The 27,583-nt window shown below is 37.7% G+C and overlaps 1 protein-coding gene across 3 annotated transcripts in view; it reads left to right on the top strand.

The window, feature by feature from the left end:
* The window catches only part of LOC150096963 (VPS9 domain-containing protein 1-like), a 453,159-nt gene that overhangs the window by 174,252 nt on the left and 251,324 nt on the right, over positions 1–27,583 (top strand). For all 3 annotated transcript variants that reach the window (XM_090408053.1, XM_090408054.1, XM_090408055.1), the window contains one exon: positions 15,660–15,722. In XM_090408053.1, the coding sequence (XP_090264179.1) occupies positions 15,660–15,722 (63 nt within the window). The remainder of the gene's footprint in view (positions 1–15,659; positions 15,723–27,583) is intronic.

Below are 27,583 nucleotides of genomic sequence, written 5' to 3'. Positions count from 1 at the left end.
ACACTCCCCTACGCTTCTCCCCGAAATGCACCCCATCACGTGGGTGCCGTACACATGTCTTGGACTTCGCATTGCGATGCCCCAGGGTTATGTTGAAAAGCCGATTAGGCTAAAGTGGACTTGGCTTAAACTTTCTCCTTCTAAAGTAACTTTCACTAAGACCTTTTAGACTCTGGAATGTTATTTCTAAGACAGTTTACAATTTATCACTTACAAAATTCCGTTAATAAAATATTAATACATTAAAGTTTTCACTTACACCTATGTACAAGCATTTCCTTTTTATAGAGTTTTTAGATCCTAGTTAAATCCTGAATGAAATGCTCAATAATAAATTGAACCTTTCATTCCAGATTTAACAACATCTTTTTCTTGACTCCATATTGCTGGTCACTGATTAATTGGTGTACCTCTGTGTAGTGAAGAAGTTTACCATGATTTCGAGAGCTGAAGAGCATTCACTGGATCCAATCAACCCTCCCTCTCTTTTTTTGAATGTCTGACTATAGGTTTGTTTGTCAAGTAGGAAACAGAGAAAAGGTATTATAGTATAGGTGTTAATGAGCACAAGTTTTTAGTACAATAATACAAATTCATCCCTCATTCCATCCAAAATTCCCATCCACTTTCCAAGCCCTGATTCAACAGAAAATGTATGAAAGTGATCAAAGAAAAAACTTAGCTTACTGCAAATGGCTTGCATCAAGCTTCATACTCAGCCTATACAAAAGCATGCAATAAATGTAAATCAACTATCAGCAAATCCAAATCTAACTTCATAAAGGCCAATAGCAGAAAACTTATCTTTTGTCCAAACAGTAGTCGTTTCTTGTCCCTTGCAAAAGAAATTGGATGTAACTTCTGCTCACCTGCACTCCCACCTCTCACCCATCCAGATGGCACCATTGTTACAGCACCCAAAGAAAAAGCTGACCCTATAACATCACTCTTTTCCTCTAACTCCCGCATAGATGACAAATCCATACCAACAGCTGACCACCATATATCTCTGTGGCATTTTGGCAGAAGGATATAAGAAGAATATTAGACAACCTGAACACAAAAAGTCCTGATGGTATCTCTCCTTCATGTTGCACTTTAATGGAATAATTTACAGCATAAAGAGAAATAATTAAACAACAGGTTTAATCATTGTTTAATCACATGGAGAGAAGAGGCAAGAAATAAGAAAAATCTCATTTACTATGTTATTGTTCATAGTGATGTTTTCTCCCTGGTGCAAGATGCCAGAGTATACAGAGGATTTGAAATTGAAAGTGATTACCATTTAGTCTTGAGCAGAATAAAATTGAATTTCATTGAAAAGAAGAACATCTAAGAAAGCTTTAAAGTGAATAAAATTGAGCAGCTCTCAGATGTGAACCGTAGATTAAAATACACAAACATTATTCAAGAAAAAATGAAAGAGTTTGAGAACAAGAACCAAACATTGGAGATTCAGTGGCAAGCCCTGAAGAAAACAATGATTGATTCAGCCAGAGAGGCATGAGGTTGTCTGCAAGGATAGAAAAATCAGAACTCCATAGTGGAGATAGGAAGTTAAAGAGGCAGTGAAGGAAAAGAAGAAAGCATATCCAATATTCCTGGCAAATAAGTCAGCTTGTGCTCTTAGAGAATACAAAGACAAATATGAGAAAGCTAAACACTGCGTAAAACTAGTTAAACAAAAGTCATGGGAAGACTTTGGTAAGAACATAGAAAATAAATATCAAGAAGGTGGTAAGATATTCTGGAGGTTGTTGAAGAAGCTCAGAAATGAAGGAAAGAGTGCTGTAAAAGGAATTAGAGAGTGTTCCAAATACTGAGTACTCTGGATACCAGTAAAGCTGTGGGACTGGATGGTATTTCACCATGGGTTTTGAGAGAATGTGCTAAAGAACTGACAGTTGACCTGTCTCTTCAATAAAAGTCTGACTGTGGGAAGGGGACCCAAGGAATGGAAGGAAGGTAAGATAGTGCCACTGCACAAGGGCTGTAGCAGACTGGAAGTGTCTAATTATAGGCCAGTTTGTCATCAGGCAGATAAGGGTAATGTTATCTGTGAGAATCAACATGGATTTGTTAAGGGATGCTCTTGTTTTAGTAATATGATTGCCTTTTATAATAAAATGACAAGAGCAGTTGATGAGGGAAAGGTATATACTGCCATTTTTTTTGGATTTTGCCAAGGCATTTGACAGGGTGCCACATGATAAGTTGATATTTAAGTTGCAGCACATGGGTTTAAATGTCGAGTTAATCAAATGGATTCAGGATTGGCTGTCTGACAAGCATCAGAGAGTTGTGTATGGTGGTGCAATATCAAGGAAGTAGAAGTTTACAAGTGAGGCTCCACAGGGCTCAGTACTGGGACCTGTATTGTTCAACCTTTATATCAATGACATTGTCAGTGGATTGCAAGGGGGATAGTCAGTTGTTTGCAGATGATGTGGAGCTGGGAAGGGTTATCAGTAATAGCGCAGATGTGGCAGCCTTGCAAGAGGATTTGAATAAACTAGACAGATGGGCAAATGAATGGGGTGTTGGTTTAATGCAGCAAAATGTAAAATCCTGAAGTTTGGAATCCATCGAATGGGAGGATCATACTTGATTGGAGGAGCTATACTGGAGGAAGTAGGGGGAGATCTGGGGGTGATGATTGATAGAAAACCGAAATTCAGGGAGCATATTGCAAAGATGGTGAAGGTAACCCAGAGAATTGCTGCAATACTGAGAAGGATTCTGACCTGCAGAGATAAAAGAGTTATCATTCCATTGTATAAGACCCTAATCAGACCACACTTAAACTATTGTTCTCAAATTTGGTCCCCAGGATTTGAATGGGATAAATTAACTGTGGAAAGGGTCCAACGGCGGATAACAAAGATGGTTTTGGGACTGTGCAATGTCAGTTATGAGGATTGACTGAGACAATGTGGACTGCAGAGTATGGTGGATAAAAGATGGAGAGGTGATATGATTGAGACTTTTAAACTGTTGAGAGGCAGTTCAATTGGGTAGACATTGGGGAGTTCTTTCACTTGGTGGAACTGTGGGAAGGAGCAATGACAAGGGGTCATCCCTGGAAGTTACGAAAAGAAGCTGTGAGCAAGAGGGTGAGGAGTGGTTTCTTCTACGTGGAGGGTGGTTGAACCATGGAATGCATTGCCTGAAAAAGTGGTTAGAGCAAGAACGGTCAATGAGTTCAAGGAGTGGCATGATAAACTTTGTGTTTCCTAAGAACGACCTCCAACGATGAGTCTTTTGACTCCATGGAGGCCTGGATAATAATAATAATAAAGGTGACATGAAAACCGGAGAAAAAGATATCCTTGAAGTATGGAGTAATTACTTCAAAAAATTGCTAAATGAAACAGGCAGTGATTGCACAGTGGTAAAAAACACTACAGGGATGCAGTCAGAAATACATATCCATACTTGAAATAGGAAAAAGCCATCAAAGGCCTGAAATGTGGAAAGGCAGCAGGAGTAGATGATATTCGACCAGAAATGCTCAAGTATGGCGGTATAAAAGTCTTACAGTGGCTGCACTGCATAATTCAGAAAGTCTGAACAGAGCGATGAATTCCAGATGATTGGAGTAGAGCTCTCATGCTACCCATATATAAAAAGGGAAATAAAACTGAATGTGAGAATTACAGAGGTATTTCTCTACTGAATGTTCCTGGTAAGATTTACACAAGTATACTTGAGAAACAGTTGAGAAGGATTGTGGAAGGGAAGGGAAGGTTGGTGAAGAGCAAGCTGGATTCAAACCAAATAGAGGCTGTCAGGATCAGATTTTAACTTTACGACAAATAGTTGAGAAATCACGGAAATATAACAAAGATCTGTATTCAAGTTTTGTATATCTGGAAAAGGCATATGACAATGTACCAAGAGAGAAGCTATTCAAAATGTTACGGTTATGTGGTGTCAATGGGGCATTATATCAAGGAACACTTAGTCTTTATTTGAGTTGTAAGTCAGCAGTTAGAATTGAAGGAAGTACAGGAAGATGGTTTAATGTTAAATCTCATGTCAGACAAGGATGTACATTATCCCCTCAGTTATTCATTATCTATATGGATCACATTATGAAGGAAAGTGGTATTAAACCTGATATCAAAATTGGAGATGTTAATCTCAGCTCTTTGCTTTGTGCAGACAATGTTATACTTCTAAATAAATCTGCTACAAGTCTGCACGATTCTCTGACTAAATTGAATAACTGTTGTAATAGATATGGTATGAAGGTCAGCATTAAAAAGACAAAGACAATGAAAATAGGCAGAAACATTAAAATATCAACTGCATTTTGAATTGAGAACCTATAAAACAAGTAAAACATTTCAGCTACTTAGGCACAATTTTTAGTGAAGATACTAAATTAAATGTGGAAATAGACAACAGAATCAACAAAGTTGATATGGTAAGAAATCAATTGAATAAATTTATATGGAATAAGAGAGAAATTAGTCAAAACACTAAATTATCTGTATACAATTATCTGTAAGCCTATCCACTCATTTATCTGTATACAAGACAGTGTTCAAAATAATTTTAACTTATGGATCTGAAAGCTGGGTCAGAAGTAAAACACTTGACCAAAGACTAGAGACCATAGATATAAGAGTCCTGATAAAGATTAGAGGCATGAACAGATGGTTAACGATCAGAAAAATGATCAATGGCAATATCATATTAAAAACGAGGATATTAGGAAAGAACTTGACATTGTCAGCATCCAGGAATGCATTAGCAGAGCTAATCTCAAGTGGTATGGTCATTTGAACAGAATAGGAGAGGAAAGATTAGCAAAACAAGTGTTCTCTGTCTGGTTGACAGGAAAAAAGACCTAGAAGAAGACCAAGATATAGGTGGATTGATGCAGTAAAAAGTGCCTTAGAAGATAGAAATATAACATCTGATAATGTTGGAGTCTTGACAGATAACAGACTGATTTGGAGGAAAATTGTTGTTAGCAAGTTAGTAATGATATAAATTTTTCATGTAGTACTATCATATCCTATACACCCCTTGAGGGTACATGTCAGGAATTTGGTGATGATGATGTTTAATCATTGTCACAAACCTTTACAAAGACACAGAGACATCTTCAGGAATACAATGTTAAAATTTCAGTAACACACATAAAAACACACAAGAAACATAAGTGGAAGAAATGAGATTATAATAAATTACTATGAAAGGCACCCTCTATGGGTGCTGTTGGCTAAAGTTTCCCAAATTTGGGAAGTTTAATATAACCATATTTATTAAGATTAGGCTGTTTTTTTTATTAAGATTAGGCTGCTACAGATTCTAAAAAGAGTCTTTAAAGTTTGTAAGTTTCTTCCCTCTGATTCTGTGTAAGGTATCCAAGGCATGGTCTGCTAGACATGTTTGACCATAGTGGTGGTGGTGGCAGAGATCCTTACATATGCCTAGAAGAACACAAAAAATACATCCACTGCCACAACTATGGTAAATTATTCCATTAAAGTGCAACATGAATGTAAACCATCACCTAAGCCTAAATACTCATTTACTAATTCGGCATCTCTCCTATTGTACTCAAATGTTGTGCCCCAGTGCTGACACCTGTGCTCTATCATCTCTTCAATCTTCTGTACTCAGCTGGCACCTATCCTATCTCATGGAAACTAACATATATCCAACCCATTCCAAAAAGGGAGACAGAAGACTACCATCCAACTACTGACCAATTGCCATCACCTCAATCCCCTCCAAAGTAATGGAGAAAGTTATCAATGGTCAACTTCTTCACTGCCTAGAAGCTCACCAGTTAATCAACAATCACCAGTATGGATTCTGCCAATCCATATCCATGGCTGATATCTTAGTCTGCATCAATCACCACTGGACATGTGCCATGGAAAAAGTTTGGAGAAATGCGTGCTTCACTCTTGACATCTCCAAGGCTTTTGTTTGTGTTTGTCATCAGTGCCTCAGGGCTCTGTTCTCTTGCCTACTCTCTCTTTTTCTTAAACATAAATAACCTACTCTCATTCACTACAAATCCTATCCATAACTTTGCTGACAATAGCACTCTTCATTCATCTTACTCGTTTGATAAACCATGTAATTCCCAAACATCCTTTGCATCAAGATTATTTGCAACCAGTGCCTTAAACACTGATCTCCATACCATCCTTCAGTGGGACAAGGATGACCTAGTGACTTTCACTGACACCAAAATGTAGACCTGCCTTTTTGCTCACAAAAGGGATCTCAGCTCACCTTTGCTCATCCTCAGTAATACATATATCGTTAACCTTCAGCCTCTCTTGGCATAAACACATCATGTCAATAGCATCTCAGCATCTTAAAAATGAGGCATTTTTTTCCACTCAAGAAGATATTTTATACCCAGTTACTAGCCCTATACAAATCCCAAATCTACCCATCCTTAGAATACTGTTCACACATTTGGGGTGGTGCACCTAAAACTGGCTTTAAAAATTCTTGATGCCATCCAGAGGAGAGGAATCCTGCTCATAGGTGATCCTTCCCTCACAGGTTCACTTCAACCTCCATCTTACAGATGCAGTGTTTCAGTTCTGTCTCTCTTCTACAGGTACCTCCATGATCACTACTCCAGTGAATCAGCAAACATCATTCCTCCACTTGCTGTTAGGCCTGTTAAAATAAGAGCAGTAGCTGTCCAACAGCCCTTTGCAGTACAACTGCAAACTCGTCAAACTTGTTTCTTCTCTTCTTTATTTATTCCAGCTACCTCTGTCCTCTGGAATGCAATTCCCCATGATGTGTTTCTCAACAATTTGAACCTACTACTCTTTAAGAATGTCAGTAGGTTTCTTCTTTCTCAACCCTTATCTGCACCTCACAAACACGGCAAGCATGTGCTATAGGTTATTATACTTCTCGCGTGTGGGATAAAAAAAAAAAATTGGTCAGTGGTGATCAGGAAACTCAAGAAGTAGCTACAGCAGTTAAAAATAAACATGGGAATTAACTTTTTGAACAGCAGGCAGTTTTAAATAGAGTGCTGTCTGCAAATATCAAAATGGGAAATTAAACAATGGGACTTATTTGTACTTTATTCTTAAGAACTAGAAATTTCTTAAGAATGAAGTGGAGAAATTTTTTAAGACATCAGAAAAAGCAGTTGAGATTAGAAAAATCTGTTCTTTCTTGGAGATTTAAATAGCAGTATGTGTGTGAAATGAATACCAGACACATAGAAATGGTTTTAGGAATATTTGGAAAAGTTACTAATAATGGTAAATGTCTGCTAGTTTTCTGTTCAGGATATGGACTAGTCATTACTAATGCTATCTTCATCATAAAGATATGCATATATTCACATGGAGTCAAGATATAATAACTAAGAAATAGCTTATTGCTTATGTGTGACTTGATAGGAATATCTTCACACTGGTTCTAGACTCATGAATATACATTAGATTTGAAATAGGATGCGATTACTTTACTATCTAATTTTCAGCAGGATAAAAATAAATATCATTTTCAGAGTAAACAGTACATTCAAATGTATAAATATTATTTAAAAAAATGAATGAATTTGAAAACAAAAACAAAACCTTGGAAGTTGATGGCAAACTCTGAAGAAAACATTGATTCAGCCAGTGAAATATGGTGAAGTTGTTTGCAAGGATAGAAAAATCAAAACTTCACGGTGAACTCAAGGGGAAAAGAAGAAAGCGTATCAAAAGATCGTAGCAAGTAAGTCAGCAGACGATGTGAGAGAATTCCAGAACTTCGTGGTGGACTCAAGAGGTTAGAGATGGAGTTCTAAAAAAAAAAGATGAAGAAAGCACATCAAAACCCTAACAAGTTAAGTTAGCAGATGATTTGAGAAAATACATACAATCTAGAGAAGGAAAAAACATATTATTAGAGGAGATTTTCCAAGCCAAAAGAAATTCAAAAGAGTTCTTTGCTGTGTAGTGATTAAAAGGAAGAATGATGGTGGAAGGATAATTTTAACAAATGGATATGATAAGGAGATGTGGAAAGCTCAAGAAATAAATTACTGAGTAATTACTTTATGAGAGTGTATCATTTAGTGGTGTTAATGCAATGATTGATGTGACAGGGTCTGCCAGGAGTTTCCAAGAGAGATGTAACAAATTATCGCCCGATTATGGGTTATATTTACAACTTCCTTAAGCAGCATGTACAGAAGGAACTCATGATCCGAGTGTTAGATCTGATTATAGTGTCAAATAGAGGGGGAGGGTTTCAGTTAAAGACATAACTATTCTGCTTTCGGTTAGTGACAGTGATTATAATCACAACTACTGATAATTATCAGTACTCACTTGGGAGGCTAAATTTATGAACGTTCCATTCAGAAAAAGATGCTGAACTACAAAACAGGAAATTATGATAACGAGAGGGGTATGCTGGGTTCGGCACATAGTATCAGTTGTTGGATGGGGAAGATGCTAACAGTGTGTGGGAAGTGTTTAAAAAATACCTAAATGATGTGATATCAGAATGTGTCCCTAGATTTCGAAGATATAAATAGGGTTGGATGTGTAATCTAATCAAGCAAGAAATTTGAAAGGAAAAGATGATGTGGAAGGAATACCGTGTGCATAAGGACGATGTCAGTTATAATAATTATAAGCAGCAGGCAAGAAGAGTCACAAATGTTATACAGAAAGCTAAGTTTGAGTACGAAAAGAAACTCTTTAACTTGCTGGTTAAGTTAAAGACAACCCAAAAGAATTCTATCATTATGCTGCAAGTAAAAGAAAGAAAAAAGGAATTTGAAAGAATTACTGAATGCAGATGGTATGTGGATGAGTGATGCAGAAGTGATTGTTCAATTAATGAGTAGCCATTTTGCTAAAAGCTGTCAACCTGGTATATGCAACATTGAACTCGCCACTACCTCTTCACTATGAAGAATCTCGTGTGTATGAGTTGGAAGTACTAGAGCTGTTGCAAAAACTGAATATTGCAGAATCTTATTCTGCAATATTCAGATGTGATATCAGTATAGATGCTGAAAGAGTGTTCAGCTGAACTAGGTATTCCTTTGATAAGGCTATGTAATTGGAATCTCAGAACAGGGAAGATTCCACAGCAGTGGAAAGAATGTATGATAATCCTGTTGCACAAGGGTGGTGCAAAGACTGATGTATCAAACTGTCGACCAATCAGTATCTCAGGAGTGGTGGTGAAGATTGATTTCGGAAACGTTAGTTAGGACTCGCATTCAGAAATGGGTTGCCAGAGAATTCTACTTTGCTATGAATAGCATGGGAAGGGCAACCAGTAATGTGCTTCAAGTCCTTAGCAACTTGCTCACATTCTTTAATAATGTTACCACTGAGTTAGATAAGGGGAATGGATACTCCATGATACTTTTGGATTTTGTTAAGTTTTTTGACAGAATACAGCATGGATGACTGATTGGATGAGTGATTAGAGTATCCGCTCTCCAGCCAAAAGGTTGCGGGTTCGAATCCCACCGTGGGCATGGATGTTTGTGATTGTCTGTGAAAATACTAGGGATGGTGGTCGGTGGTAGATGGCATCGGTGTAGATGATGAAGGTAGTTGCTAGTGGTAGATTGGTGGAAACAGAGAGTTGTAGAGTAGGTGTCCTCCCTCAATGAGTTGTTGGACTCCCTGAAGGTGTTACGTAATAATAATAATAAATTGGAAAATAGGGGATTAATTTATGGACTATTGACATGAATAAGAGAATGGCTGACTAATAGATATTAAAAAGTTTTGTATGGGGGGGTGTGAATCTTCAAGATTCAAGGTAACCAGTAATGGTCTTCAAGTCCTTGGTCCATTGTTATTCAGTCTGTATATTAATGACATTGGGAAGGATTTGACATGCGACATACAGTTATTTGCTGATGATGTAAAGATAGGTAGGATAATCAGGAGTACTCTCCTGATTAGCCTATCTATATTTGAATAGGCTAGAATTGTTGGCATGTGAAAATGGCTGTTAGTTATAAATGCTAATAAATGTAAGGTCACTTTGGTGTGATTAAATATCCAATGTTGTAATATAAATTAAAGATGCCAAGAAATTTTTTCTGGGTTTAATCCTTTATCCAAGTGTAAGGCAACCAAAGTTTGCATCTGAAGTAATTTCAGGACTTGGCAACTCGCATATAGAAGCCTAATGACTTCACATCAATTGCCTTAGTATCCTGTAATGCAAAGCACGTATCCTTACAGACATGTTTAATGCTATGCATTATGGGAAGGATCACTACCCAGACCTGTTTCGACCTTTATTGAGGTCTCATCAGTGGGAGCCAAATCTAGAAGTGATCTTTAATTTATAGCATAACCAAATGGAAAAACTTCCAACAAGTTGTAATATATTGGCAGGATTATGCTAGAAGAAACTGATCAAGCTAGGGATCTTGGAGTTTTAGTAGACAGGAAGTTGAAGTTCAAGGGACATATAGCAAAAATTGTAAATACAACTCAGAGAATAATTGTAATTATTATTTTTAACATCTGATTTCTATGGAGTCAGAGACTCATCATGGGGGTACACACTATCGCACACAATGCTAATCCAACTGGGTCTTAAACTGATTCAGTGTGTCTACATTCACTCAGGCAATGAATTCCACTCGCCAACCACTCCCAATGCAAAGGACCTGCTCCTCACTTCACCCCTAACAATTTCCAGTGATGGACTCTTGTTCTACATCCCTCTCCCATTCTATGAAAAATCTCCTCTATGTCAACCTGATAACAACCCCTTACCAGCTTATTATAGGTCTCAATCATATCTCTCCTCCTCCTATTCATGAAGCTAAGCAATTTACATTCTCTCACTCTGTCATCGTACTACACATTCCAAAGACCACTGACCACCTTTGTGAATCTTCTCTGAACCCTCCCTCTAACATATCTCCATCACCATGAAAACCTAATCCGTGCACAATAATCCATATGAGTCCTGATCAGGTCCTTATACAATGGTATCATAACTTCTTTGCTTCTGCATGCCAAGGTCCTCCACATCATTACCATTATCCGATGATGAACTTTGACATGTAAAGATAAGGAAATCATTTGCATCTTCACAAGGCCTTGATGAAATCTCACTTGGATTATTGCACACATCTAGTCTCCTGGTTTCTGTGGTGATTCTGATACATTGGAGTGAGTGCAAAGGAGAATGTCCAAAAATGATATTGCGATTGTTAAATACTGATTATGAAGAAAGATTGAGAATTTGTAGGCTGCAGACATTAGCAAACAGGAGAAAGAGGGGTGATATGAAGAGTTAAAAACTTCTGAAAACATTATACAGAATGTCAACTTACAAGGATGTGAAGGCATCCTTGTAAGTTGACAATGAATCTTGTTAAGAATGGGGTGAGGCCAAGATTTTTCTCTCATAGAGTGGCTCGTGATTGGAATGGATTGTCATTGGATGTTGTGTGTGTGTGCAAGCAGGCATGAATTCAAGAATAGGTATGGCAGCTGATGCAAATAGTATGGCCTCCCTCAAATGAGTTACTGACTTCCTGGAGGTCTCTTTTAATAAAATAATAATTACTATCCTAAAAGAGAGGTGGTTAAAGTGTTGGAACAAATGATTAGGGACTATTTTAATGACTGTATATGACTATATATATAATGACTTTATATGACTATGTAATGACTATTTTGCCTTCTTTCCATTCCTTAGAAACATTCCCCACAGTATAACTTTTATTAAATAACTAGGTCAAGGGCATAGTTATCTCTTTTGCACATTCCTTAAAAATATGTAGTGTTATGTCATCCATTTCCATAGCCTTATGAACATCTAACTTGAGTAACACTTGATACACTTCTAATTCTTCCACCTTTAATTCCCCTAATACTTGCCTCCCTTCTACATGTTGCACAGCATCATTCACACCAGTATGATATACACTAATGAAGTGTTCATTAAATAATCCCACAATAACTTTGCTATGGTTACTCTGAACATATCTTCTTAAGGAGCATTTCACAGACCTGTCACTACCTTAATCACTCATTTCTGAATCCTTTCTACCAGTGGTGTCACATGCCCATTTAGGTTGGGCGTGCTGTCATGTGGCTTATGCAACCCTCATTACAAAAATCCTAAACAGTTTCTCAATTATGTGGCATGTAGAAGTAAGAATAATTATGGTAAGATGATGTTAATGGATGAAAACGGTAGAATGGTAACAGCAGCAGAAACATCAAGTATTCAGATCAAATTATAGGGGTGTTTCATCTTCATCAGAGTGAAATCATGAGAAATTCAAGCGTAGAGGACATAGGAGAGGATGGCTTAATTGTGGGTGAGCAGGAGGTATATGAGGAAATTAATAAACTTGATGTCAATAAGGCGATAGGATTTGATGACATTTACCATACGTCTTAAGGGAATTTGCAGTAGCATTGGCATGTCTGTTTAATGAGTCTTACAACGGCATAGGTTCCAAGAGAGTGGAAAAAAGGTAAAATTGTTTCACTGCATAAAGGTTGTGATGAGGCTGTGGCTACAAGTTATAGGCCAATGTGTATATTTGGAGTTGTGATGAAGGTACTGATGAGTACCTTCATCACAAGGTACAGAAATGGGTTGATAACAGCAGTAGGGAGATCATGTTTTACTAACTTATGTACAGTAGCAAACAAATTAATTCGAACAAGCCGAATTTTGGTTTGTTCAGATTAATTCAAATTTTGGTTTGGAAGTTTAGTTCACAATGATTTTGGTTTTAGTTTACTATTTTGGTTGAGTGCTGCATGCTTAACTGTCTCTGTGATATTTATTAATAGTATTGTGCATTTTTAATAGTGTAAGCAAGTTGACATTGTAGCGTTTTATTCATTTTGTGTAGCTATAAAATGGATACATCTCCAAGAATGCACACATCCATGACTCAAAGTCAAATTGCCAATGAGTGTGGTGTTGGCAATTTTAAAGAGATTAGGGAGACAGGTACCTTTTCTCCTGACAGAATAGGAAAATGTGGACGAAAAAGGAAAACTACTCTTACTCAAGATCGTTTACTAGTTAGGAAAAGCAAAACGAATCCAAGATTGTCTGCTGTAGATTTAAATAGAGACTTGGTAGCTTGTGGGATTAATGTTTCTGATATGACAGTCCATCGCAGATTGTTGGAAGCAGGGAGGACTACCCACAGACAAAAAAAAAAGAAACAATTGTTGCCAAATGCTATCCAAAAAAATAGGCTCCAGTGGGCAAAAGTGTACAAAGATTGGACTATTGAGAAGTGGAAGAAGGTCATATTCTCAGATGAGAGTCATTTCTATATCCAAGGAGAGCACGTATCCTATGTTCTCAAATCAGTGACTGAGAAGACTTCTCCTGCTCGCCTTCAACAAGCTCCTAAACACCCAACTAAAAAGATGTTCTGGGGCTGTCTTGCCAGTACAGGATCACTTGTGCCTGTTGATGATATGATGAAAAGTGACCAATACATAAAAATATTGGAGAAAAGAGTGATCCCACAGATCCGGAATGACAAAGAACTCATATTCCAACAGGATCTCATGGTGCACTTGAAAAAAAGTGAAAGAGTTCCTCAGAAATAATATCAAATTGCTTCAGTGGCCAGGTATCTCTCCTGACATTAACCCAGTCAAACATTTGTAGGCCATAGCAAAAAAGACTTGGAAAATTAAATTGTGATACAATGGATAACTTAATATAATCCATTATAAAAGTAGGGTTTCAAGATGCAGAAATTAGAAAAATGTGTCCATGCCTAAGAGAATTAATGAACTTATTAGGAACAGAGGAGCACATATAAATTATTAGGTCAAGTTCGAGTTTAATTTTCGTACTTATTTTCTTGCGAAATTAAAATTTTTCTTTAAAATGTGAGTGTTCATATTGATTTGTTCTCTATTGTACTATGACAAGGTAACAGATATCTTGGACATGAGAGATGCATATACAGTGGTATACTTAGATTTTGCAAAAGCTTTTGATGCACAACAAACTGTTAAAGAAATTGAAATGGGTGGGATTATCCCTAAACTGATCACTGTAGTCAGTTTAGGGACCATTGTTGTTCAATTTGTATGCTAATGATATTAGGATGGGTTTATCTGGTGATATGCAGCTGTTCAAAGATTATGCAAAATTGGGTAGAACAATGCAGAGTCAAGCAGATGTTATGGCCTTACAGAACTTGAATAGATTGTATGAATGGACAGGTAAGTGGAACTGTTAGATCAATGTTGCAAATTGTAAAGTTTGAAATTTGGTAAACAACCAATGGGATGCAAAGTATACACTTGGTGGGGAAACTTTAAAGGATGTAGAGGAGATGAGAGATCTGGTGGTGGAGCACAAGAACCTGAAATTCAGGTCCTTGTGCTCCACTACTACATTGCACAAGTTTTGAAGACATCACTTCAGATAATGGCAATGATGTGAAAGACCTTGACATGCAGAAATAAAGAGGTTATGATGCCATTGTGTAAGGCCTTGATCAGGCCTCATATGGATTATTGTGCACAGATTTGGTCACCAGGTTTTCATGGTGATGAAGATATGTTAGAAAAGGTCCAGAGAATATTCACAAAGGTGGTCAGTGGTCTTTGGAATGTGGAGTACATGGACAGATTGAGAGAACGGGAATTGCAAAGCGTCATGAATAAGAGAAGGAGAGGAATACGATTGAGACATATAAGTTATTCAGGGGTTGTCATCAGGTTCACATGGCAGAAATTTTTCATAGATTGGGAGAGAGAGAGATAAAAGAAGAGTCCATCCCTGGAAAGTGTATAAGGAGTGTGTGAGCAGAGAAGTAAGGCGAAGGATCTTTACATGGAGAATGGTTGCTGAGTGGAATGCATTGCCTGAATATGTTATGAATGTAAACACATTGAATCAGTTTAAGGTATGGTTGGATGAGCTTTGTGTGTGACAGTGTATACCTTCCATGATGAGTCTCTAACTCCATGGAGGTCAGATGTTAAACTATAATAATGGACTATATCCAGTTCCCCCATTACTGCCATTCTGGACTTGCTGAAGCATGCTTTGGACACCCACCACAGGATATGCTGGAAGAAGGCCACTCTACTCTGCCCCAGCAAATACAGATATGAAAGTCTATTCCTTAAATCTTCCTCAGCACTGAGAAATTATCCGAACCTCAGCAAAAATGAGTCAGCACATAAATCTGACCCAAAGATCTCAGGAAGTGCCTGAGATCTTTGGCCCAATAGCCAAGACTGCCCAATTTGGCCCACAGGGTGCCATTTTAGTACTCTAGGCTCAACTTCAACCTCATTTACCCAATGTTAGTGCCTGCATACACATATCATTGCTCTGTGTTTCCTGCTGATGGCAATTTGACTTTGCCAAAATATTGGAAGTATTGATTAATACTTCTTTTATCTCTTGTGTTGCTAAGCCATTAAATCTTCAAGTAATGATTATAACCGACCCTAAGTCTAAATAAGCATATAAAATAAACTTTTTTTTTTTTTTTTTAAATCAGCAAATCAAGGAATATTCATTTTTTGTATTTAGTTTGTTAGTTCTTTACCTATAAAATTATATAGAACTAAAAGAAATAATAATAATAATCAGTGAAAGAATTTAAGAAATACATTTCTGATAATTTTTTGTAAAATTGTATTTTATAGCATCTACAGCTGCAACGTCGTTTAGCAGAAAATTTAGCAGTAGCCAAAGAAAAGCAGAAAATTGTATTCCTTTTAATGAAACATTAGTACAATGTATATACTGGTATGTGTTGTTTATTTCTTAATGGTGTGCTTGCTATTTAAGTTTTAAAAGAGGTATACGGTGAGTAGACATATTGATACAAAATTAATAATGGAAAAAACTCACGTACAAAGATTATTTAATAGTATAATTTTCACCTGTGTGTCATAGGCATCTTCAGTACATTAAGCTCAAATTAAACAATAACTGACAATTCCAAAAAGTGCCACCTAAGTAGCTGGTGTAAGATAACTAAAAAGGTCAATAACTTTCCTAAAAAAAAAAAAAAAATCAATACAATAAAAAGTTAGGAAAGATTAGCTGATTTATAAAGTACTATCTCCCATAAAGGGGATAGGCGTAAGCCGTCGGATCTGTTTAAGTTAGGAGAGTGAAGTAGAGTTTCATATGTTTCTTTATAAAGGCGTTCCATGAGAAACTGACTTTTGTAAAGAACTCTTGTCTTTCTCCAATGAACTCTGTGTCTAGTGAAGATGGCATATTCTGCAAGTCCAGACTTTTCAGGTTTAAAGTATTCAATATAAGATTGGTGTTCTTCTAGCCGAATAGAGGCAGATCTTCTCGTTTGTCCGAAATAAGATAATCCACAAGAACATGGAATCTGGTAGACACTTGGATGATTAAGATGTGGAAGCTTGTCCTTAGGAGAAGTGAAAAAGGTGGAGATTTTTCTAAACGGTCGAAAGGCAACAAAAATATTCAGTGGTTTTAAAACTTTTGCTATACGTTCACTGTCCCTTATGTACAAGGCATCAGTGATGCCTCTATTCGGCTAGAAGAACACCAATCTTATATTGAATACTTTAAACCTGAAAAGTCTGGACTTGCAGAACATGCCATCTTCACTAGACATAGAGTTCATTGGAGAAAGACAAGAGTTCTTCACAAAAGTCAGTTTCTCATGGAATGCCTTTATAAAGAAGCATGTGAAACTCTACTTCATTCTCCTAACTTAAACAGATCCGATGGCTTACGTCTATCCCCTTTATGGGAGATAGTACTTTACAAATCAGCTAATCTTTCCTAACTTTTTATTGTATTGATTTAAAAATTTTTTTTTTATATATTATTTTTTTAATTTTTTTTTTTTTAGGAAAGTTATTGACCTTTTTAGTTATCTTACACCAGCTACTTAGGTGGCGCTTTTTGGAATTGTCAGTTATTGTTTAATTTGAGCTTAATGTACTGAAGATGCCTGTGACACACAGGCAAAAATTATACTATTAAATAATCTTTGTACGTGAGTTTTTTTCCGTTATTAACTTTGTATCGGTGCTTGCTATTTGGCCACATGGCCTAGAGACATTGGAAACATTCTTAGCGCATTTAAATAGCCAACATCCAAAAATCCACTTTACAATGGAACTGGAAGTTAATAACTGTCTGCCCTTCCTGGATACACTTATCACACGTCTTCCAGATGGTTCCTTATCATTTTAGGTTTTTAGAAAACCCACACATACAGGGAGATATTTACACAAACAATCACCCTTCTCAACAATATGGCATTTTAAAAATGCTAACCCACAGAGCGAGAGCAATCTGTTCCAATGACAATGCTCTTGCTGCTGAACTGGCTCACTTATGCCACACCTTCTTGGCCGGTGGCTATAATCCCCATAAGATAAACAAAATACTAAACACCCCCTAAGAAACCCCTCCCACTATCTACCACAGAGAACTACAACAAAACAGTCACCATCCCATACATTAAAGGCACATCTGAAAAGATTGCAAGAATTCTTAATAAAGGTGAACTACACACCACATTCAGACCGTGTGGCAAATTAGCAACCCTTATCTGCTCACCCAAGGACAGCATTCCTCTTCTACTACATCCAGGAGTCTACGAAGTACCCTGCTCATGTAATCAAGCCTACTACGGTCGAACAGGAAGAACTGTGAACGTCCGCATCAGTGAACACAAAAGATACGTCCGGCATTATCACTATGGCAAGTTGGGCCTAGCAGACCATGCTCTGGATACCCCTGCACACAGGATCAACTGGAAGAACACAAAAGTACTGCACAGAAGCTCTTACAAGTCGGAGAGATTGTTCTTAGAGGCAACAGAAGCCCTGAAACACACTCCAAATCTCAACAAATATGGCTGTATAAATTTGCCTAAAATCTGGGAGACAGTCATCTTAAGAAAAAACTAGTACCAGTTTTTTTCTCTGTTTAGGACTCTAGTCTTATGTGATAGCTGCAATTTTTTTTTTTTTTTAGATAGAGGGCACCAAAAATCAGGACTCTATTCTTTGTGTTACTGCTACAATTTTGTTTAACTTGTCCATTGATTACACTATGTTGTTATAGTCTCACGTATTGTGACAAACTGTGGTTTGTGCTCTGAAGATGCGTTATATCACCAGCGAAATATCAGCAATAAGTTAATAAATTAATTATTTACTTATTTTCTGTGTTCTAATATATACCGTTAAGAAATAAACAACATGTACGACGAACACATAAGTCTGTCCACTCGTATGTACTGGTAGTATCACAGAACCTTTCAATATGGAAGAGGATGAAAACTTAGTAGGCCAATGAAAGTACTGAGTTTTATAAAAATAAATAAATTAATAAGTAAGGAGCCCATTTAAAACTCTGGTTGGAGAACAAAGATTTCTGTTGTGTCATTTAATGAAAAAAATAGTAATTTATTGAAGAAAGAGTTAATATTCTTTCATTTATAAATTGTTTTGTACAGTATAAAAAACTAAAAGCCACACACACACACACACACGCACACAGCTGCTGCTGTTGCTAGTAGCAGTGCCATTGACCATAGTCATGACTGCTAATGTATTTTTTGTATTCTTCCATATGGATGTTGGCTGATCTTCCTGTCTGTCCATATTAAGCAAACTTTCAGGAACACGGTATTTATATACTCCAGGCACACTGAGAGAGAGAGAGGAGGGAGATGATCTTTAGTAGAACAAATAAAGTTAGCAAGCTTACATTGGGACTTGAAAGCCATGCAGAGATTGCATTTCTTTAAGACTCTAGCTATTTTTTCTGAGATGCTGCAGATATAGGGGATGAATATAACATTGCTAAATTTTTTTGAAGAGAAGGTCGAGGATTGCCAGAAGGATTTATTTATGTATTATTTTATTTTTTTGATACTATGGGAACTGTAGATAAGAAGGTGTAGTGTATATGATTAAGTTCTGTTGTAAGGGTGGACTCATTGGAACAAAATTTATAGGCTCTATTGGTTAGTGTTTTAATGATACCATATTGTTGAGAGCGTGAGTGGGTGATGATGGGAAAGTGAATATATCTACCTGTGTGGGTGGGCTTCCTGTATACTGAAAAGGACAAGTCACATCATTGGGTAAGCATGTTACCAAGATATCTAGAAAGGCTAAACTATTATTAGTTTAGCCATAAATATACTGATTACTGGATTCTAGGGTGAAGTCTATTGAGGTGAGAGAGAAAAGAGTCTAATATATCTGGCCATGAGGCCAAATGGAGAATGCATCCACATATCTTAACCAGATAGAAGGTTTGATGTGGGTTGAGTCAAGGGGGATGAGAGAGAGGAAAACTCATGGAGGTACCTTCTATCTGTTTACTAATTTTGTACTTCCAAGAGAAATATCCAGAATGGATAGCAAAAGAAAACAGATCATTAATATCAGGAGGAAAATTCTTTATAAGTGATAAGGCGATATTTAAGGGAATATTGGTGAACAGTGAGGTGATATAAACTAACCAAAATATCTGTATTATTTAACGTTAAATTCTTAATACAGGATAGAGTATTCGAATATTGAATAGTGTTTTTTAATACAAGCAGTTATGACCAGTGTGGGGGTTAGAGAGCCAGCTAACTTTCTTTTGTTCATTTATAGCATGGGGAATCTGTAGTATCTGCTATAGGTTTTAGGAAGGAATCATCATCATCATCATCATCATCATCAAATTCCTGCCATGTACCCTCAAGGGGTGTACAGGATATGATAGTACTACATGAAAAAAATTACATCATTATTAATTTCCTATCTACAATTTTCCTCCAAATCAGTCTGTTACTTGTCAAGACTCCAACATTATCAGATCTTATATTTCTATCGTCTAAAGCACTTTGTACCGTATCAATCCACCTATATCTTGGTCTTCCTCTGGGTCGTTTTGCTGCCAACCTGGCAGAGAAGACTTGTTTTGCTAATCTTTCTCTCCCATTCTATTTAAGTGACCATACCACCTAAGATTAGCTCTGCTAACGCATTCCTGGATGCTGACAATGTCAAGTTCTTTCCTAATATCCTCATTTTTAATATGATATTGCCATTGATGCCATCTGTTCACGCCTATAATCTTTCTCAGGACTCTCATATCTGTGGTCTCTAGTCTTTGGTCAAGTGTTTTACTTCTGACCCAGCTCTCAGATCCATAAGTTAAAACTGGTTTGAACACTGTCTTGTACACAAAAGAGCTGACATTAACATCTCCAATTTTGATATCATGTTTAATACCACTTTCCTTCATAATGTGATCCATATAGATAATGAATAACAGAGGGGATAATGTACATCCTTGTCTCACACCAGATTTAACATTAAACCATCTTCCTGTACTTCCTTCAATTCTAACTGCTGACTTACAACTCAAATAAAGACTAAGTATTGCTTGATATAATGCCCCATTGACACCATATAACTGCAGCGTATTGAATAGCTTCTCTCTTGGCACCTTGTCATATGCCTTTTCCAGATCGACAAAACTTAAATACAGATCTTTGTTATATTTGCATGCTTTCTCGACTATTTGTCGTAAAGTGAAGATCTGATCCAGACAGCCTCTATTTGGCCTGAATCTAGCTTGTTCTTCACCAAGCTTTTCTTCCACAATTCTTCTCAACCGTTTCTCAAGTATACTTGCATAGATCTTGCCAGGAACACTCAGTAGGGAAATACCTCTGTAATTCTCACATGCAGTTTTATTTCCCTTTTTATATATGGGTACTATGAGAGCTGTACTCCAATCATCGGGAATTCATCCCTCTGTCCAGGCTTTCTGAACTATGCAGTGCAGCCATGGTAAGACTCTTATACCACCATACTTCAGCATTTCTGGTCGAATATCATCTACTCCTGCTGCCTTTCCACATTTCAAGCCTTTGATGGCTTTTTCTACTTCTGGTATGGATATGTATTCCTGACTGCATGCCTGGTCAGTGTTTTTTACCATGGTGCTGTCATCACTGCTTGTTTCATTTAGCAGTTTTTCAAAGTATTTACTCAATACTTCAAGGATATCTTTTTCTCCCGTTTTCATGTCACCTTTATCATCTCTAATTCCTTTTACAGCACTCTTTCCTCCATTCTTAAGCTTCTTCAACAACCTCCAGAATATTTTGCCACCTTCTTGATATTTATTTTCTATATTCTTGCCAAAGTCCTCCCATGACTTTTGTTTAGCTAGTTTTACACAGTGTTTAGCATTCTTGCATTTGTTTCTATATTCTCTGAGAGCACAAGCTGACTTATTTGACAGGAACTTTTGGTATGCTTTCTTCTTTTCCTTCACTGCCTCTTTAACTTCCTGTGTCCACCAGGGAGTTCTGATTTTTTTATCCTTACAGGTAACCTCACCACATGCCTCTCTGGCAGAATCAATCAATGTTTTCTTCAGAGTTTGCCACTGAATCTCCAAGGTTTGATTCCTGTTCTCAAACTCTTTCATTTTTTCTTCAATAATCTTTGTGTATTTTAGCCTACAGTTCACATCTGAGAGCTGCTCAACTTTTATTTGCTTTAAAACTTTCTTACATGTTATTTTTTTCAATATGAAATTCAATTTTATCCTGCTCAAGACTAAATAGTGATCACTTCCAATTTCAAATCCTCTGTACACTCTGGCGTCCTGCACCAGGGAGAAAACATCACTATCAACAATAACATAGTCAATGAGACTTTTCTTATTCCTAGCCTCTTCTCTCCATGTGAATTTGTGAACATTTTTATGTTGGAACATGGTATTAGTAATAACCAGTCCATGTCCTGAGCAGAAATCCAACAGATATTTGCCATTATTATTAGCTTTGCTCTTTTCTCCAAATTTTCCCAAAATATTTTTGTATGTCTCACAATCATTTCCTACTCTACTATTTAGATCCCCAACAAGGACCAACTTTTCATTTTTCATTGTGTCAGTTGCTTTTTCTAAAGCCTCAAAAAATTCCTAGGAAGGAATCATGTTTGTATATTTTAGGGGTAATTGTATAAAGGCTAAACCTTTTTGATATGATGTTCACTACTGTATGCAGAGGTTGAACTAGAGGTAAGTGTTTAGAATGCAGAGGACTGTTGTACTTTTTGGTGATTATGAAGATCTCAGGAGACAGCTTGCTGGTGTAGCATGGAATGAGGAGTTAGCTGGAAAAGAAATCAATTCAGTTTGGGGGATTTTTCAAAAACTATCTAGTAGATGCAATGTCTAAATGTATTCCAAGGGTGAGAAGGTTAAATAAGATTGTGTGAAATGGATGAATAAAGAGATTAATCATGCGATACAGAGAAAAAGGGCATTATGGAGGCAGCATAAGAGAAGTGGAAATAACCAATTCCATGAGGACTACAAAGACCAGTTAAGGCAGGTGACTTGGTTAGTGTGGGTAGCTAAAGAGAGGTATGAACAGCAGTTAGCTAATGAAGCGAAAAAGAATCCTAAGGAGTTCTTTCGATATGTAGCTAGCAAAAGAAAGAATGATTATGGAAGTTCTTGAGTTTTGTATGGCTTACTAAGGAATCCATTACTTGCTATGTATTCTATCCCCCTCAATTTCAAAGTAACTTCAGCAAAAATCACAAAACAAAGCAAAATAAATTACATGTGTAAAAAAGGCATTTTCCAATTCACAAATACATGGCCTTAGTTTGATTAATGTTTCATCTCCACTGCTATTCATTTCTTATCCAGTCTACCATACCACACCTGCTTTTCTTAAGCCCAACTTTTACTTTCTTTGATCACCACTCATGTCACTTTTCCCATTTACACACTCAGTGACATTTTTTCTCTCAAAGAGAGGTAACATCTTTGAGATGAATATGTCAGGGAGTGTCCAACTTATTATTATTATTAAGAGAGACCTCCAGGGAGTCAGGGACTCATCGAGGAAGGCCACATACTACATACATTTGCTGTCATACTTGTTCTTGAATTCATTCACACTTGTACACACAACATTCAATGGCCATCATTGCCATTCACTCACCACTCTATGAGACAAAAATCTAGATCTTGTCCACTTCTCAGTGGTATTCATTCTCAGCTTCCAAGGATGTCCTCTTGTCCTTTCCCCATCCTCCATAAAATAAAAAATTTCATCATCTGAAATCCTGTATGATCCTTTCAGTAGTTTGTAGTCTCAATCATAACATCGCTCTTTCTCCCATTTGCTAATCTACACTGCAGTCTGCACATTCTCAATCTGTCTTCATAATCAGTATTCCACAATTCTGATATCATTCTGCTGTACTTTTGTATCAGAATCTGAACAGTTACCAGGAGACCAGACCATGCAGAATAGTCCAAGAAGTGAGGTCCCATGAGGGCCCTGCAAAGAGGCTAAATGACATCCTTATCTTTGCTCATGAAAGTTCGTTTCAGCATTGTAATTATCTTTTGAGTTGTATTTGCAATCTTTGCTACATGGCCTCTGAACTTTACTTTCCTGTCCACTAACACTCCAAGATCTCTAGCCAAATCACAGTTTCTCCTAGCATAATACCACCAATATAACATGACACTGTACATCTAATCATGCCAAAGTGAATGACTTTACATTTACGGACATTGAACTGTCATCCATTTTTCCATACCCACAATTCCAGCTTACTCATATCATTCTTCAAGTACTGCACATGCACCGCATTCCTGAATACCCTATCTTTGAATCATCAGGAAATAGCTATATGTCAATCTGTCAAATCCTTCCAACGTTACTGTTGTACAGATTGAATAACAGTGGACAAAGGACTGATCTTTGTGGTACACCACTGGCTGGTTACCTTAAATCTTGCAGACTCAATCCCTTGTATACCACTTTTTGATATATCAGTCAGCCTTTGTCTTATCCACACTAATATTCTGTAATCCAAAAGTCTCATGATGCATCCATTCCTCTTGTCCAACTCAATGGCAACATTACCACAGAATGTGAGCAAGTTGTTAAAACATGACCTTCCCTTAGTAAACCCATGCTTTCTTTACTAAGTACAGATTCTCTATCAACTCATTTCTGAACGTAAGCCATAACCAATTTTTCCAAAATTTTTCACACCATTCATGAGATACTAATTGATGAATAGTTGTATACATTGGTCTTTGCACCACCCCTGTGCAATGGGATTAATACATTCTTTCCATTCCTGTGGAATCTTCCCCTGTTCTAAGACTCAAATTATATAGCATGGTTAATGGAATAGCCAATTCAACTGAACACTCTTTTAGCACCTGTGCTGATATTCTTTCCATTCCTGTGGATCTTACCTATTCTGAGAAGACTCAAATTATATATCACCTGGTTAAAGGAATAGCCAGTTCAGCTGAACACTCTAGTAGCTCATGTGCTTCATGTTGGAGGCTTAATGGATTTTTTACAACACTCAAAAAGAATTAAAATAGAATTTAATACTTCCTATATTTCGTCCTAGTCACTAGGACATCTACGGGGATTACAAAAACAATTAATGTAACATATACACAAATAACAAACAATACTAAGCCCAACCACGTGGGTGACACTAAAGTCCTATCTAAGTAGAGCGCCCTCTAAGTGCAGTAGTAGGTGGCCTGGAATGTAAGGTGGGAACTCTGGTGATGAGTGTTTCCCAAATCTTCGGAAGCTTAATGCAACCATATTTATTGAGATTTGGTTGGTTTTTGAGAGCTGCTGCTGCTTCTAAGAAAAGTCTCTCTTTCTTGAATTTGCTATGGTGGAGCATGGTGGTTTTCTTCCATGATAACCTGTGGGTGGTGTCCAAAACATGGTCAGCCAAGCCTGAATGGCCATAGTTGTGTTTGAAGATGTAAGACTTGTGTTCCTCTAGACGGATGGATGCTGATCTTCCTGTCTGTCCAAAGTACGCCAGCTTACAGGAACAGGGTACTTTGTAAACTCCAGGCAGAGAGAGAGGAGGGAGCTGATCTTTCGTAGAATGGATAAGGGTAGCCAGTTTGCGGGGGTTTTTATATGCTGTGTGTAGATTGTACTGTTTTAGTATCTTGGCTATTTTTTCGGATGTGCCACGGATGTAGGGTATGGTGATGGCATTTTTAAATTCTTGTTGACGAGAAGGACGGGGAATGGGGAAGGAGTTGATTATTTTTTTGATACTGTGATCGCTGTAGCCATTGGAGAGGAAAGTACTGTGTATGTGGTTAAGCTCAGTAGTGAGGGCGGTTCTGCTGGAACAAAGATTGTGGGCTCTCTTGGTAAGAGTTTTAATAATGCCATATTGTTGAGAGGGGTGGTGGTGGGAGAGTTTGTGAATGTATCTGCCTGTGTGTGTGGGTTTTCTGTATACGGTGAAGGTAAGTGTATCATTAGGCAGGCGTGTGACTAAGGTGTCTAGGAAGGGTAAACAATTGTTCTTTTCCTTTTCCATAGTGAACTGGATTCTTGGATGTAGACTATTGAGATGACTGAGGAAGGAGTCTAACGTGTCTGGGCCATGAGGCCCAATAGAGAACACATCATCTACATATCTTAGCCAGATAGAAGGTTTGAGTAGGGCTGAGTCTATGGCTCGTTTTTTGAAATCTTCCATATAGAAATTGGCAAGGGGGGGTGAGAGGGGGGAACCCATGGCAGTTCCCTCTATCTGCTTGTAGATTTTGTTGTTCCAAGAGAAATACCCAGAGTTAATGGCAAAGGAAAAGAGATCTGAGATGTCAAAGGGAAAAACGTTTTCTAAGAGAGATAAGGTGTCAATTAAGGGAATATTGGTAAACAAAGAGGAGATATCAAAGCTTACCAATATGTCTGTCTTCTTCAAGGTTAAATTTTCTGTGAGGGCTTTAAAGTGGGTCGAGTTTTTTATATAGGAAGGGGACCTTCTGGTGAGGGGGATCAGAGAGTTGGCCAGCTGTTTAGATAGTCTATAGCAAGGTGCATTGGTAGCATCTACTATAGGCCTGAGTGGGGAATTGAGTTTGTGGATTTTTGGTAAACCGTATATTCGGGGGGGGACGGGAGTGGAAAGGTTTAAGTTTTTTCGTGACATCAGGGGGCCAGGAAGATACTTTTTTGAGTAAAATTTTTAGTTTCTTAACTTGTGTTTTTGTGGGGTCGTGTTCTAGCGGGATGTAGGTAGCACGATCGTGGAGGATAATGTTCATTTTACGATTATATTCACTGGTACATCGTAAAATCAATCGTAAAATGAACATTATCCTCTGCGAATGCGCTACTTACATCCCCCTAGAACACGACCTCACAAAAACACAAGTTAAGAAACTAAAAATTTTACTCAAAAAAGTATCTTCCTGGCCCCCTGATGTCACGAAAAAACTTAAACCTTTCCGCTCCCGCCCCCCCCCCCTGAATATACGGTTTACCAAAAATCCACAAACCCAATTCCCCACTCAGGCCTATAGTAGATGCTACCAATGCACCTTGCTATAGACTATCTAAACAGCTGGCCAACTCTCTGATCCCCCTCACCAGAAGGTCCCCTTCCTATATAAAAAACTCGACCCACTTTAAAGCCCTCACAGAAAATTTAACCTTGAAGAAGACAGACATATTGGTAAGCTTTGATATCTCCTCTTTGTTTACCAATATTCCCTTAATTGACACCTTATCTCTCTTGGAAAACGTTTTTCCCTTTGACATCATAGATCTCTTTTCCTTTGCAATTAACTCTGGGTATTTCTCTTGGAACAACAAAATCTACAAGCAGATAGAGGGAACTGCCATGGGTTCCCCCCTCTCACCCCCCCCCCCCCTTGCCAATTTCTATATGGAAGATTTCAAAAAACGAGCCATAGACTCAACCCTACTCAAACCTTCTATCTGGCTAAGATATGTAGATGATGTGTTCTCTATTGGGCCTCATGGCCCAGACACGTTAGACTCCTTCCTCAGTCATCTCAATAGTCTACATCCAAGAATCCAGTTCACTATGGAAAAGGAAAAGAACAATTGTTTACCCTTCCTAGACACCTTAGTCACACGCCTGCCTAATGATACACTTACCTTCACCGTATACAGAAAACCCACACACACAGGCAGATACATTCACAAACTCTCCCACCACCACCCCTCTCAACAATATGGCATTATTAAAACTCTTACCAAGAGAGCCCACAATCTTTGTTCCAGCGGAACCGCCCTCACTACTGAGCTTAACCACATACACAGTACTTTCCTCTCCAATGGCTACAGCGATCACAGTATCAAAAAAATAATCAACTCCTCCCCCATTCCCCGTCCTTCTCGTCAACAAGAATTTAAAAATGCCATCACCATACCCTACATCCGTGGCACATCCGAAAAAATAGCCAAGATACTAAAACAGTACAATCTACACACAGCATATAAAAACCCCCGCAAACTGGCTACCCTTATCCATTCTACGAAAGATCAGCTCCCTCCTCTCTCTCTGCCTGGAGTTTACAAAGTACCCTGTTCCTGTAAGCTGGCGTACTTTGGATAGACAGGCAGATCAGCATCCATCCGTCTAGAGGAACACAAGTCTTACATCTTCAAACACAACTATGGCCATTCAGGCTTGGCTGACCATGTTTTGGACACCACCCACAGGTTATCATGGAAGAAAACCACCATGCTCCA

This window comes from Typopeltis vanoorti, chromosome 18 (genome assembly GCF_054136105.1).
Source record: "Typopeltis vanoorti isolate ZY-2024b chromosome 18, IOZ_Tvanoo_1.0, whole genome shotgun sequence".
In the NCBI taxonomy this organism is placed as follows: domain Eukaryota; kingdom Metazoa; phylum Arthropoda; class Arachnida; order Uropygi; family Thelyphonidae; genus Typopeltis; species Typopeltis vanoorti.
The sequence above is the reverse complement of the archived record's forward strand: the minus strand, read 5'-3'. Positions and strand labels throughout refer to the sequence as shown.